Source organism: Phoenix dactylifera, chromosome 5, assembly GCF_051530095.1.
Source record: "Phoenix dactylifera cultivar Ajwa chromosome 5, Ajwa_hap1_PhDact_Kaust_v1.1, whole genome shotgun sequence".
Lineage (NCBI taxonomy): Eukaryota > Viridiplantae > Streptophyta > Magnoliopsida > Arecales > Arecaceae > Phoenix > Phoenix dactylifera.
Window position 1 is genome coordinate 38,683,627 of NC_143194.1, and position 14,892 is coordinate 38,698,518.

General features: G+C 38.1%; 1 protein-coding gene and 1 long non-coding RNA gene across 4 annotated transcripts; one reads left to right on the plus strand and one right to left on the minus strand.

Moving 5' to 3' along the window:
- The first annotated feature begins 234 nt into the window (after window positions 1-234).
- Window positions 235-11,032, plus strand: LOC103709725 (uncharacterized). Of its 3 annotated transcripts, XM_089931031.1 has the most exons (5): window positions 242-483; window positions 686-1,913; window positions 2,823-3,751; window positions 9,297-9,353; window positions 10,283-11,032. In XM_089931031.1, the coding sequence occupies exons 2-5, from the start codon at window positions 917-919 to the stop codon at window positions 10,526-10,528; spliced, it is 2,229 nt and encodes a 742-aa protein (XP_089787157.1). In that variant the 5' UTR covers window positions 242-483; window positions 686-916; the 3' UTR covers window positions 10,529-11,032. The 3 variants fall into 3 exon arrangements, with proteins under 3 accessions (XP_008793434.3, XP_088578917.2, XP_089787157.1); XM_008795212.5 differs by having other exon boundaries at window positions 235-1,913; XM_088722791.2 differs by having other exon boundaries at window positions 235-1,913; window positions 9,297-9,380; window positions 10,283-11,008.
- A 1,193-nt stretch (window positions 11,033-12,225) lies between these two features.
- On the minus strand, window positions 12,226-14,708 carry LOC148703617 (uncharacterized). The gene is made up of 2 exons (XR_015987610.1): window positions 14,626-14,708; window positions 12,226-12,456 (listed from the first exon to the last, which is right to left on the minus strand). It is a non-coding gene; the product is annotated as an uncharacterized LOC148703617 (long non-coding RNA).
- Window positions 14,709-14,892: the final 184 nt, after the last annotated feature.

Sequence of the window (14,892 nt, forward strand, 5' to 3'; positions counted from 1 at the left end):
ATCCCCCCTTAGTGTGGGTCCAGAACTTTAATTATACGTGTCAAGCTCGCATAGGTGGGCAAAACGCAATTTGCTTTGGTAAGGCCGGGGCTTTATTTAAACGTTTAACAAGCATTACAGTTGCTGGAGGGATTAATTAAACTATGAGCTGTCATCGAAACAACCCCCCCTCGCGTGCGCTGCATGTGCGAAAGGCAAGAGCCTTTACAAAACCTCGCCCCCCTCGGAAAGCGAGGTTTTTAAACCCCAATAGCGTCCTTCCCGAGTGCTCCAACCAACCCCCCCTCCTGTTTCTCTGTTTCTTGGATAACTCGGAATAATTTGAAGAGATCTCCGATTCTTCTAGTCTTCGAGACCTAAAGCATCTCCAATCCCAAACCCTCGGCTCTTCACTTTTCCGTTGTATCGATCTCCCACTCCGGGATCTTGGAGCTGGTGCGAGCTTTTCTTGGATCGATCGTTCGCTTCTCCGGCATTGCTAGGGTTTGATCTCTCCCCTCTACTTCTGCTTCTCTTTCTATTGTAGGATCGGCGTGGAGGATGGTAGTTTGTTTGATCTGTTCTTGATAGTATTATGGTCGGCAAGAATCTGCAGACATCGCAGCCGAGAAGGTCTTTTTTCCTGGTTATGGGCTTCTTTTTTGCGATTCATAGGGTTTCTTGAGTAGTGCTTGTTGTTTTGCAGCTTAGTAAGTGGGCTAACGAGAATTCTCACTGGGTGAAGCTGAGGAGTGTTGGATCCTCCTCTCCATATTCTTGATCTCCAAGAAACTTGAAAGGAGTCGTTCTTGATCCTTTCTAATTTTTCTTTTCGTTGTTTTGGTTTGAAATACGCTAAAGATTGGGTAGAGATGTCCCCAAATCTTGGTTTGGTAGCGGTCGGACAGTAATTATACACAGTGGGAAAGGGAGTTAGATGGAGGAAGGTGGTAACAAAGGGGATTTACATGCGAAATTAGTGAGGCAGCTATCCGTTCGAGCATCGGGGAGCCCGAAATCATCCTTGTCTGGGAGATCAAGTTCAAGAAACTCCCCTTCTTTCCGGCGGTTGAGTTCCAGCAGAACTCCCCGAAGGGAATCGAAGTCCACCTCGGGCAAGTTCCCATGGATTCGAGGCAACCGTCTGGTGCTTTTTTTAATTCTTATAACCCTATGGGCCTACATTGGCTTTTATGTGCAATCTGGGTGGGCTCACAATGATGAGAGAAAGGCAGAATTTGTTGGTTACAAGAGCGAGTCAGGTAGTCCTAAGCAAGAGAAGGATGCAAGAATAACTGCATTGTCCCTGGAAGCTAATACCACTACTTCTTTGAGTAAGGAGCAAGTGGTAGTGGAAGGCAAAAAAGAGTTAGATTTGAATAAGTTTGGTGTTAGTTTGACAAAGAAAGGAAGACAGGTTTCATCCCATCAGAGTGCTCCTAAGAAGACCAGAAGAAGATCGGGGCGTAAATCGAGGAAGAATGCTCTGAAGCCAAAGGTTGTCAAAGTGGAAAATAGGACAGGCGAGATGGAAGATGGAATGATACCAAAAAGGAATACTTCATATGGGTTGATTGTAGGGCCATTTGGGAAGACAGAGGACCGTGTTTTGGGGTGGAGTGCTGATAAGAGGAAAGGGACATGTGATAGGAAAGCTGAATTTGCTCGCATTGTATGGTCTCGGTCTTTTGTGTTGATATTTCATGAACTTTCAATGACAGGGGCGCCACTTTCAATGATGGAGTTGGCCACAGAGCTTTTAAGCTGCGGTGGCACTGTGTCTGCTGTAGTGCTTAGCAAGAAAGGTGGATTGCTGGCAGAGCTTGATAGGAGAGGGGTCAAAGTGCTCAAGGACCGGGCAGAACTCAGCTTCAAGGCTGCCATGAAAGCTGACCTTGTTATAGCAGGATCAGCTGTCTGTTCAACCTGGATTGGTGAGTGATGTACGTCGCATGCTTAAGGATTTAATATTTTTGAACAACATAGAATGATGCCCTGTTTTTGGGGGGTCATCATCTGAGTTCTAGTATCATCTGTGGATGTGTTTGTCCATCAATTTGATTTATCATTTTGTCAGGATAAATTTTGATATCTCCTTATTAATACTGTTTAAATATCAAAATATTCACCAATCATAAGATTTACTAGCATCTAAATAGAAATTTTGAAGAGGTTTTGATGCAGTGAATGTACTGTTTATGAATAACCATATAAAGGGTTGCATCTTGGGAACAATGCTTGCCCATGAGAAACCATTGTGATGGTGATTCTTTCCTTCTACATCATGTATAGTTTACCATTTAGATCGTAGTATGCTCCATTTATATTAACAGACGTTTGAATGTCAATGTAAGTTCGTGTATTTGCAGTTTCTGTTAATGCAGATTCTAGGAGGAAATATAATTTGACGTTACAGGTTTTGAGATGACTTCACTATATAATTGCATCGAAATGGGGATTGGTTGTTGCTTCTATTCTGTAACCCATAGTTGTCTATCTGATACCTATCCCTTTGTGCCCCTTGCTAAATAAGCAGAAATATGCATGCTATATTTTTAATTCCTGACCGGTTCATGATCAGACACCCAGCATGCAACAGTTTATCACCAGCGGTAAGTCCATCATGACCATCTTCATACCCATTCTTGATGTGAAAACAGGATTTCAAGAATGGAAAATCGTGCTTCTCTGTGGCATCTCGCTTCTCAATTACTAAGCTTTCTGAAGATCAAATGACTTTCTACACTTTAGGCTGATGTGTGATTTTGTGTATGCAAGCATTTCATTATAATATCTCTTCTTGGAGAACTGCTAACAATTGGTACCCCGTTGTTGTCTTGCAGAGCAATATGCGGCAAGGTTTCCAGCAGGATCAAGTAAAATTGTTTGGTGGATCATGGAGAATCGCCGAGAATACTTTGATCGGTCAAAACATTTGCTGAACCAAGTGAAGATGCTGACATTCTTATCTGAATCACAATCTAAAAGGTGGTTATCCTGGTGTCAAGAAGAACATATTCACTTGAATTCAGAGCCTATGCTAGTGCCTCTTTCTGTGAATGATGAACTGGCGTTTGTAGCAGGCATTCCTTGTTCCCTGAACACTCCATCATTCAGTGTTGAGAGCATGCTGGAAAAGAAGAGCTTGTTAAGAGGTGCAGTCAGAAATGAGATGGGATTGGGTGCCAATGATGTGCTTATAATGTCTTTAAGTAGTATAAACCCTGGTAAAGGCCAGAGATTGCTTCTTGAAGCATCTCTTTTGGTGGCTGAGCACAATGTTTCTGTAAAAAATTTTAAAAGCAATGGTTCACTGGAGGAGAAAAAGCTGTCAGAAGTTGCTAATAAAAACCAAACAACCATGAACAGCGAGCTAAATGTTGGTGCTTTGTCTTGGAAACAGACTGATAAGCCAGCAGCTGATACCCACCAGAGCAACACTACTTATGTCACTTCTAAGAAGAGGAAGAAAAGACGTTCACGACTGGCTAATATGCTTCCCTTGGGTAATCACACTTCCAAGAGTATGACACAAGGAGTTCATAGAAAATTGAGAAACTTGCTGTCAGATAGAGAGGATGGGGAAGAGCAAAACCTTAAAGTTCTAATTGGCTCTATAGGATCAAAGAGCAATAAAGTGCTTTATATTAAAACAATTCTTAGATTTCTATCTCAACATTCAAACTTGTCAAAGCTAGTGCTATGGACTCCAACAACTACACGTGTTGCGTCACTCTATGCTGCAGCAGATGTTTATGTAATAAATGCACAGGTAATCTTATACATATGCACTATTTCATTTCAAATTCCATAGTCTTATTGATGTTAATTTTGGCTCTCTTTTGCAGCATGGAATTATAATTCAGTATTGGGGCAACTTATGGCCTTATTAGTGCCCTCATTTTCATTATTACTCTGTAGATCTTAGAGAGAGTTGCTCTAGAACTTCTGATCATATTCAAGCATCTACCATTTTTTTAGAGATCAAGATCTTGTTGTTGCGTTTAACTAGTCAAACATGCTATCACAAATCCTCTCTTGTTTCTCTTAATCTTCTCTCACTGAAAATTTCTTTTATAAAAAAATGATTAGCTACGTGCGTTGGATAGTTGATATATCGGAAAAGTTAAAAGTTCCTTCTATGTTTAGCTTCTCTTTTCATAGGAATCTATAGTGAGTTCTTGAAAAACACAAAACTTCATGGTCTATTGTACTTTTTTCTCAGTCTCTTCTATGAATTTTACTGAGTGTGATTAAGTAATTTTTAGCGGTGTTTGTGCTTTCAGGTTATAGATAAGCTGGCCTGTTTCTATATGGGTTTATATGCTATATATTCTAGTTGCTAGAGCCTGATATGACGTTTATTCTTTGATTGAGATTATTCCCTTCATAGTCTTTGATTTGGTATCCAAGGATAGGTCTTCGAAAATTTTTATAGTGCTTTTTTCTTTAACTAGAAAATAACAGTGCTTTTGAAGATGACTGAACAGGTTTATCCAATATCAAGAAAATTTCATCCTCTTTTTTCAAACCTATCCTTGTTTAGGAACTATGTTTAGTACTTCGGAATTTATGTATTCCATTTACTCCTTATCATACTAAATCAATTTTTTAAATTCTTGATCTTGTCCCCTCATGTCAATATTATTTCACGTCTGTAAAGCAATTTTTTATCTGAAAAGGTTTAAATTGGCTGGTTGTCCATGACCAAGATATGATTGTGCTAACAATGTGGTGTTTATAGATTGCCTTGGGGTGAGAAGCGAAATTCAGAATGAATGTGTAGGCAATAAATCAACATGTAGTTACTGAATGAAGCAAGTTTAAGGAGTCATGTCAAATATGTAATTTGCCAACAGAAATTAAATTCCTCTGGTGGACATAACAGCTGCATGACATGAAGATCACAAGGAGTTATTTTTTAGAGATTACTTGCTGAAATAAAAAGTTCTCAGAGACCTATAGATGGTTTAGATCAGTTGGTAGCATAATCCTTGTCAGGCACTATCACAGAGACTGTCAATTACTGATTTGAACTTTAGTTAGAACTTTCCTTTGATTTTACGGCTATTGAGAGTTATTTTGGATTAGCTGTTGGGAGCACAAGATTTCAGGGGTCTCTGGAGATGGTTGAGACTATTTGGCAGTGTCAGATATTTTGAATGTGATATGATGATATAATCCAATGAAGTTAGATTCAGTGTTCTCTCTCTCGCTCTCACTCTCTCTCTTCCTCTTCTGTTTGTGCGCGCGCGCGCGTTTCAGGTGGGCGGATTGGGGGAGGGGTTAGAATGTTGGCTATTCAATAAAGAACGATGCAGAGTTGGAAAGTGGTGCCCGGCTCCTTTTGTCTACTCTTTGGGTATTGCCCATACCATCCAGACACTCCTCTCTCTTAAGCCTTGTCTTCTTCAGTGGCAACCAGTGCCATCTTTCCTTTCTTTTCCCTCTTCTCAACCTTTTCTTCATCTTCTCCTTGTCCTCCTACTTCTAATTTCTCCTCCATTCCATAACATCATGCACCTTAGGCATCTAGAAACCCTCAAAAACCTAGGACTATATCTTTTGGCTTCAAAATGAGTTATGCTGGAATTTGTGGGCAGCAACCAGAAGCTTCCATAAACATTTTCTAATTTCCTATAAAGGCATCTCTGAAATCTACAATGATCAATTCTTCACTTTAGATCAGTATCACCTTATAAATATAGCTGTAGCAAATTATAAGTAAAGGAGTGAAATGAGAAGAAGTACCGAGATAGGTGCCAACTATGTACAAGTTCTTTTAAATTATTCAATAATTATTGAGGATAGAATTTTTTTTAACTGGCAACACAGCACTCACTGCTCACAAGCACCATACCGAGGAGCAATATGTAATCATAAGTCAAATGTACTCAACGAAGCTCATGGAAGAAGTTGTAGGGTGTTCTTAGAGCAAAAATTGGACTGTGAAAAAGATGATGACTCATGCAAGTATGGTTAATTAGGGTGTCATAAAGGTTACTTATTGTAAAGAACAAAATATTGAGTGTAAAGACGCTAAGGGCCTAGACGGTATAACTCATTCCACCATAATGGTAGAATAGGTTATAGTGTGGAATAGGGGAAGTTATTCCTCTTAATTATTTTTTTGCCCCTATCTACTCTTTAATTAACCAAAAAATGGGAGGGCTATTTTGACTTTGTAATAGATCAATATCTGTCGAGCTTGGGCCGGTCAAATGGACTGGGCCCAGTAGGCTTTCACAGGTAGATGGAACCGCGTTCGCCCTGCGTATCAGCCAAGGAAGACTCTTGGTAGGAGTCTTCCTCCTCTCCTCTCCGATGATCTCGGCTAGGAGTCCTAGGGTCGTGGAGACCCTAGAGGCTCCTCTATAAGAGAGAGCCATCCCTCTCTTGTTTCTCTCTCTTATTTTATCTCATCTTTCTATTTCTCTCTCTAAGAAGACTCGTGAACCCATGAACCGAGTCCTATGTCCCTGTCTTATGGACCCAGGTGGACCTCTGCAAAGAGGTCCTAAATTGTCCGGATGCTCGGACAACCTATCACACTGACCGCCCCACCCCAACTTTGTAGAGTGTTCCTAAAACCTACTGATGATGAACCCTGTCGAATGGCCTTGATCCTGGTCGAGTCCATACTCCATGATTCATTAATCGAGTCACTTAGATGTGACCTACCCAGAGCCTCCGAACACTGTCACCGGACCGTCTTCTTTTCTTGTTATTTTAATTCAATGAAAATCATTGAACAAAAATTAATTTCGTTTTTAATGTTTTTAATAGGGTTAACTGATTTGCCTGCCTAGTGAAATTTGACGGTTTAAGGTGGAAGAAGTAGATCTTACACTTTTTATTTTTCAAATTATCATATTTTTCATGCATAAGATATTGTCAATAAAGAAGTCATGTTTTTTTTTTAAATTACAGATCAGCATGTGTTATGAAAATCATGCTTTATTATGAAAAATAGTTTTATGAATATTTTGACGAAAATAGCTAAGTAATTATCTAAATTTTGAGTATTATGGGTTTGGTATTTATATTTAGATTGAGATGCTCTGGACCAATGTTGGTTGCATTTAATAGATAATGAAATTGAATTCCTATTTATTCTATTATATTTGAGGTAGATTTGAAAGCTAAACGTAATATTGGCTTTGTGTTTTTGTGCATTGGGTTAGGGCATAGGACGAGTATAAAAGAGTTGGTTTAGATCAGAGTTGCGCAACGGAGTATGGTAGAATAGAAGAGTAAGTATCCTTATTTATTAAAGAGTGAAGGTGCGTTAAGTTTCGAGAACAAAATTCTTTTAAGGGGGGGAGAATGTGAAGGCTTGGCTGGGTCCGGCCATTTGACCGGCCCAAGCTCAGCCCAAGGGGGGGCGAATCGTGTTCGCCCCACATATCAACCGAGTCTTCCTCCTCTCCTCTCTGACGAGCTTGGTTGGGAGGAGTCCTAGGGTCGCGGGGACCCTAGGGGCTCCTCTATAAGAGACAGCATCATCCCTCTCTTATTTCTCTCTCATCTTCCTATTTTTCTCTAAGAAAACCCATGGACCCATGAATTGAATCCTATCTTCATGTCCTATGGACCCAGATGGATCCCTGCAAAGAGGCCCTAAATTGCCCGAGTGCTTGGACAGCCTGTTGGATCGACCATCTCGGCTTTGTAGCGTATTCTTAAAACCCACTGATGATGAACTCTGTCGCACCACCTTGGTCTTGATTCGAGTCCATGCTCCATGATTCATTGATCGAGTCGCTTAGACTTGACATGCCCGGAGCCGCCAAATACTATCACCCAACCAACCATCTCCTTTTCTTATTATTTTAATTCAATGAAAATCATCAAATAGAAATTAATTTCGCTTTTAATATTCGTAATAGGATTAACTGATTTACCTAGTGAAATTTGATGGTCTAAGGTGGAAGAAGTAAGTAGATCTTGTACTCATTATTTTTTAAATTATCATGTTTTTCATGCATAAGATATTGCCAGTAAAGAAATCATATTTTTTTTGAAATTACAGATCAGCATATGTATTATGAAAATCATGCTTTATTGTGAAAAATAGTTTTATGAATGTGTTGATGGAAATAACTAAATAATTTTCTAAATTTTGAGTATTATGGGTTTGGTATTTATATATGGATTTAGATGCTCTGGACCAATATTAGTTGCATTTAATGAATAATAAAATTGGATTCCTATTTGTTCTATTATATTTGAGATGGATTTGATAGCTAAATGTAATATTGGCTTCATGTTATCGTGAGTTGTACCTTCGATGGCATGGCCGTGTTATGTCCCGGTTTTGGGGCGTGACATTACTATACGCAACCAAATGGAAAAAGATGTAGATGGTGCAACGCTACCATATGAAATGCCTAGTCTATGAAATAACTGCATTTAGGTTATTATAAATGACATCCTTTTAGGTACCTTTTAGGGAGAATAGGAGAAAGGGATGATTTACATTTATTTGATAGTTGGACAACAATCTTTATTCTTGAAGGAAATCAAATCAAATCCTAATGACAGTTCGGTTTGTATGAATAACAATTTGTTTAATAGGTTCCCAGATTTTGAGAAAGAGATTGGGCAAGCCTGCTAGAAATGATATCTGCACAAAGGACAGAGACGGAAACCCCAGTGGTGAAGATTGGCAGAGGATAAGCTGATGACTTATGATAACAATTTCTGTGCTGATCCCTTGTAACTTTTGATAGACAAGTATCTAGATGATGCTATGATGCAAAATGAATATACTAGATTGGGGCAGTGGAAATATACAGCTCACCACTCACCTAAAACTCATCAATGGAGTATGTGCATGTGCAGTAGATAAGTGCATTAGCAAATAAATCATGTTGATCATAACCAAGACCAAGACCACCCCAAGAAAAAACCCCAACGGAAGTTGGTTAGTCAATTTGACTGTTGTGCAAGAGCTAGGCTCATTTGCAGTTTTCTGTATGATCCAAGTCAGAAAATGTTTCAGCTCCATAAAAGAGAGAGAGAGAGAGAGAGAGAGAGAGAGAGAGAGAAGCCACAACAAACTTTACTAGACTGGTTTCCATTTAGCTTCCAAGTTTTGATTGTTACCCAAGAATAAGAGAAATTTGCATTATTCTAGGTGTTATGGCCATCGTGTCCGGTCATTCTTGATCATATTTTTTTCTTTTGAAATGCTTGTGGTCCTTTTTCTAATGGGAGAATAAATGATTCTGCTTCTATATCATTATGCAATTGACATTTATCTCTTTTTTTATCTTGCTTCAAAGATATATGATAATTTATTATTTGGCTTATAGGGTCTCGGAGAAACATTTGGGAGGGTGACAATTGAAGCTATGGCATTTGGCCTGCCGGTATTAGCAATCATCTTCTTCATTTAAGTATAAAGTCTCAGTTTATATGACGTTACCAGTACATAATCTAGCACTTCCTAATTTTTTCAGAAGAAATTATGTTATCTTTATCTACATGGTCTAGATTAATTTATGTAATATGTGAGTTATGTGAAGTTGCATACTTGAAAGACTTTGATGTCGTTTGACATGTTGGCTTGATTCTTATATCAATTTACCATATCAAATTCTTGCCTGTTTGATGGTTGCCAAAAACAATGTAAAAGGAAAAAATTATCACGTTTTTTTTAGAAAAGAAAAAATTGGAATGTCATGCTACGAGTCCAAGGCATCTAAGATAGTTAACTGAAGCCCTGATTTGGTTCTCTCTTTTTCCTTTAACATCTAGGATTAATGTTGAACTTATTTTCCATCATAAGGTTAATACATGTCATTCACACCCATTTAGAAAATTCATGTTGAGATGATGACTGCAACAAAGATCACAATGGTGATGCTTGCTGGGTTGGTAAATTTTGACAAACATTTCAAAAAATGGTAGGAATTTAAATCATCATGATGGACTCTCCAAAATCACATATAGTTTATCTTAAAATATTATATTAAAATTATGAAAAAGTTCATGATGATTTTGGTGATATTTCCCGTTTTCTGGTTTTTCGGAGGCAAGCTAGTAGATACTTTCATCTACAATATCCTTCCAGCACTACTTTCATCAATTCCATCATTTCCCTCGAGTATATGGAACATGCAAAACCAGTATGTGGATAAAGAGAGGTCTATTTAAGACCTTCGTTATTGTTTGCGCACTTTGAGAAAGAAGGTGATACGAGTTGCTAATGTGTTGTTAATGTTTGGATTGATATATGCTTCTTCCTCTGGTAGGAACAATATAAAACAAAATTGATTTTTTTTTTCCTCTGATGTAGGTGCTTGGAACAGATGCAGGGGGCACGCAAGAGATTGTTGAGCACAATGTAACAGGCCTTCTCCATCCTGTTGGGCGTGAAGGGACACAAACCCTTGCCCAGAATATCCAATATCTATTAAACAATCCATCAGCGAGGGAGAAGATGGGTTTGAGGGGAAGACACAAGGTTCAAGAGAAGTACCTGAAGAATCATATGTACAAGAGATTTGCAGAGGTCGTTGTCAAGTGCATGAAAATCAAGTAGCAACGTTGATGGAACTAATCCTTTTTTTTTTTATCCTCCCATATTGGATTGTGAGGTGCTGTCATTTTACATGACTGGTAAGTTTTTCAAATAGCCCATCTATTCCAGCCCCCCAATAGTCGGGTAAGTGGCAGATTTTGAGCGGCGAATTCCTCATTGTATTCTTGGCTTTCTTCATCCTGGGACTGTTGTATGGCCATGTCACTTGGGTAAAGCTAGATCAAGTTCGCCCCAGCCTGTGATCACCATGAGTCCTACCCAGATAATTCAGTTGCAACTTACTGGCGCATTGTTTGTTCCCTTCCAGACTGGAACCAAAATTCTAGTTTTGCCTGTTAATAGCGATTGATGCACTATTGCTTCAACAGACGCAAACTAAGAAGTCTGGTGCATCAAAAACCGTGGTTGCTTAATCTTTTTTGTCACGATTTAGTGAATATAAGATTCTGAGAGTTAATGTTATAATAGAAATTTATGGAACTAAGTCTGCTACCATTTTGGACCGGAAATTTTTTTTTGATTTGAAGTATTGACTGAGGAAACTACAGATGAGCACTGCCATATTCCTGCCTCAAAATTTCTGGGGAAGCAATCCCATGGAAATCACAATGGAAGCAAATGATAGCCGTCCGTCTGGTAGTTCCTTGTGCTTAAAAAAGAAATCATGATGAAACCTTTCGTGCAATCTGGACATTAATTCTGCATGTGCGCCTGCTTCAGCTGGGGCATTGGTCGACGCCAACAACAGAGGATGCCATTTTGCTCGTGAAAATAAATCGTGCCTACATCACGACATGTCCGTTGCATCTGTCACTTGCAGATGCAACATGGGCTTAGATTTGACTGTGTTCTGTTGGTCATGAAGGATATTCGTAATATTTATCAGATGCCTTGCAGAAAACCTATCAGCTGCATCCTGTTTTTACTCCAAGCACTGAAACAGGTGAAATCACTTTTCATACTCTTTACAGAAATAACTCAACAACCTTGAGAATATATTATGATTATATTGCTCCCCAAACTCCAGAAGCTCAGAAGTGAACATTTGATCATGATCAGTAGTCAGGGCAACTTCAGAATCATTTAATATCTGTGTGCTGGAATCGGAAATGATGGTCTGTGAAAATGAATGCTAGCACTTAAAGAGTGTGTTGCAAGGTTCCCATCCAGAGTTAAAGTGCTTTGGTAATCAATTAAATGGAATTCTCGCTTGCATCACTTGCATGAAAGACCGAAGCAAGAAACAGCATTTCCAGCAGGGATGTTAGCCTTTCCATTTGTCCCAAGCCAAATGAAACCACTGATGCAAGTACAACACCCCCCCCCCCCCCCCCCCATCTTACCATCTGACCGCATCTCCAGCCTTCTTTTGCAGCAATCAGATACAGTAGCCTGCAGCAGGTTCTTCAAATGTCTTTGATTGCTTATGAATAAAAACTGTGTATTTTTCTTTTAGTAAAACAACAAAATGTGTATTTGAAGTTCTTAGATAAAATAATGTATTAGTTTTGACATTGATAACACCTCCACACCCCAAGCCTTCTTTTGTAGCCAATCAGATACAATCGCCTGCAGAAGGTTCTTCAAATGCCATTGACTAGTTGTGAACAAAAACCAACTAATTGTTTATTTGAAATTCTTAAATAAAATAATGTATTAGTTTTGACATTCATAACATGTCCACATCTCTGGCCATATTTTTCAGCAATCGCCCAGCCTGAAGCCGAGTCTCCAAATGCATTATGTATATATGTATATATATACATGCATACTAAACCAGAACACACGACATTTTCAGGTACAATACAGATATGAGGATGTTAACATTCAAACTCATGATAAGCAAGCTCCAACTCATGATGTTAACAATCAAACTCATGCCTCCTGCCCTTTTTGCAACATAGAGTAGCTGAAATTTCAAATATGCCCTGCAAAACATTTTGACACACAAAAAGAAATATACTAAAGACAGCAAGAAAATGTTGCAAAGGAGAAAGGAAGCAGCTGAGGCAAAACAATAAAACACTAAAGGTATCAGGTGTTAGTGAAAATTTTTGGGTAAATGATCAGCCAGGAGGTCAAGAAGACTATCAGTATAAACCTCTACTGCCCTCCATGACAGATCCCATTATAGACATGAGTACCCAAAAGGCCAGACTATCAGAATGTACTCTTAATAGCACTCTACCTAGGATCCAGTGATCCATTGGTTTACAGGCAACCCCCTTTTCTCAATCTCACTCTATATAACCATTTTCAACCTGTAAACTATATAAATGATTTATCTTTCATGCTTCCACCCCACATGTATGGTGCACCATCGAGTAATAGTTATCAAACTGGATTGATGTTCATCTCACTAACCACACTTGCTAATTTAACGACTTAAAAGCCACATAAAAACATTCTCGCCTCACCTAAGCATGCCTCACCCTCCCCTACTTTTCCTTCTCTTTCCGAGTTCAATGATACCTACTTTCACCTTTTAGACAACAACACAACATAATATGCATCAGGCATATCCCACATCAACCAACTTAGAAAAGCAAGAAGGTGGCATGAAGAGAAAATAACCCTCAACTTGAGCAGCTGATAACAATGAAATATCAAGCGGCTGAAAATACAGCTATTGGTTGAATATTTGAAACAGGGATAGATGAAAAGAAAAGACACCTGTTCCCTACTGCTGCAGCAACTAGGTAGATGAAGACTCGAGGAGTATATACTAAGCACTAAAGACTTATCATCCACCAATTCTGGTTGTTACATTCATAACATACTAAATGGAAAATTTATGCAGTGTTCTCTAACATATCTCTTGCTTGCTTCATGCGAATTATAATCATGCTGTAATATTTAAGGTTCAAGTGGAGCAGTTCTTGAAACAACCAAAAGTGCCATTAACCCTTTTCAGGATTCATTCCCAAGCCTGATAAGCCTCCCTGCTTAGACATGAGAACACACGCTAAATAAACAAGAAGTCTTTCTAAGATGTTGCATAAACACTAAAATAAACCTTTAAGTACTTGATCTCTTTTAAACTAATAATATATAATTTCTGACTATTTTCCCAGCAATCAAGTTGATTTTATTGTTAATAAAAGTTCAGCGCTACTAACAGTAACTATATTGTTTTAAGATCTCTGAGTAATATAAAAACAGTCAGAATTTTAAATTCCACATATATAATACTTACGTAAGGCATATACACACATGTACAGCAATCTTCTCAAACTAAGCGGAAGGTGATTTTAAAAGGAGAACTAAGGACATTCTTTTGGCACAATTTGATATTTTCCATCATACTTGCCACTAAGAACTTATCATCCACCAATTCTGGTTGTTACATTCATAACATACTCATTGAAATATTTATGCAGTGTTCTCTAACATATCTCTTGCTTGCTTCATGCGAATTATAATCATATTGTAATCTTTAAGGTTCAAGTGAAGCAGTTATTGAAACAACCAAAAAGTACTATTAACCCTTTTCAGGATTCATTCCCAAGCCTGATAAGCCTCCCTGCTTAGACATGAGAATTCGAGCTAATAAACAAGAAGTCTTTCTAAGATGTTGCACAAACACTAAAATAAACCTTTAAGCACTTAATCTCTTTTAAACTAATAATATATAATTTCTCACTATTCACCCAGCAATCAAGTTAATTTTATTGTTGATAAAAGTTAATCACTACTAACAGTAACTATATTGTTTTAAAATCTTTGAGTAATATAAAGACTGTCAGAATTTTAACTTCCACATATATAATACTTACGTAAGGCACAAACACGCATGTATAGCAATCTTCTCAAACTAAGCAAAAGGTGATTTTAAAAGGAGAACTAAGGACATTCTTTGGCACAGTTTGAAACTTAATGGCATAGAATGGAGTATATTAGTTATAAATGGTCATAAAATGGTACATAGAACCAGGGATAAAATATTGAAAGCAAAATAAACTTTCAGCATGGATACTGAGAGAAAGTAAAGAAATTCGTTGTCAAGGAAGAAATTCTTTCTATGGTGTAGGAAAAACTAGAGAACTTGCACAAGAATGTAAAAACTTACAATCTGTGGTGATAAAACCACAAATTACCTGATATTTGCTGGAACATAGACCAAAAACTGACTTCCATGGAACAACCTAAATACAAAATTACATTAACAGCAGTATATTCGAGATGAGAAAGGCACTCAATCTATGGTTTGTGTCATGGTTTAAAAAAATTTATTATGAGGGAGCATATAATATTCAGATTCTAAACCAGAATGGAGGTTATGCAATCTACTTACAGTTGCAGATATCAGCATTAGCCACTAGAACAGCAGGATATGCTTCACCTGCCATTCAAAACTTGAACCT

Excerpts from the sequence above, each read along its gene's own strand:
- LOC103709725 (XM_008795212.5), top strand. The coding sequence starts at position 917 with ATGGAGGAAGGTGGTAACAAAGGGGATTTACATGCGAAATTAGTGAGG. Across the intron at positions 1,914-2,822 it reads TGTCTGTTCAACCTGGATTG|AGCAATATGCGGCAAGGTTT; the intron begins GTGAGTGATGTA and ends GTTGTCTTGCAG. Across the intron at positions 9,354-10,282 it reads CTATGGCATTTGGCCTGCCG|GTGCTTGGAACAGATGCAGG; the intron begins GTATTAGCAATC and ends CCTCTGATGTAG.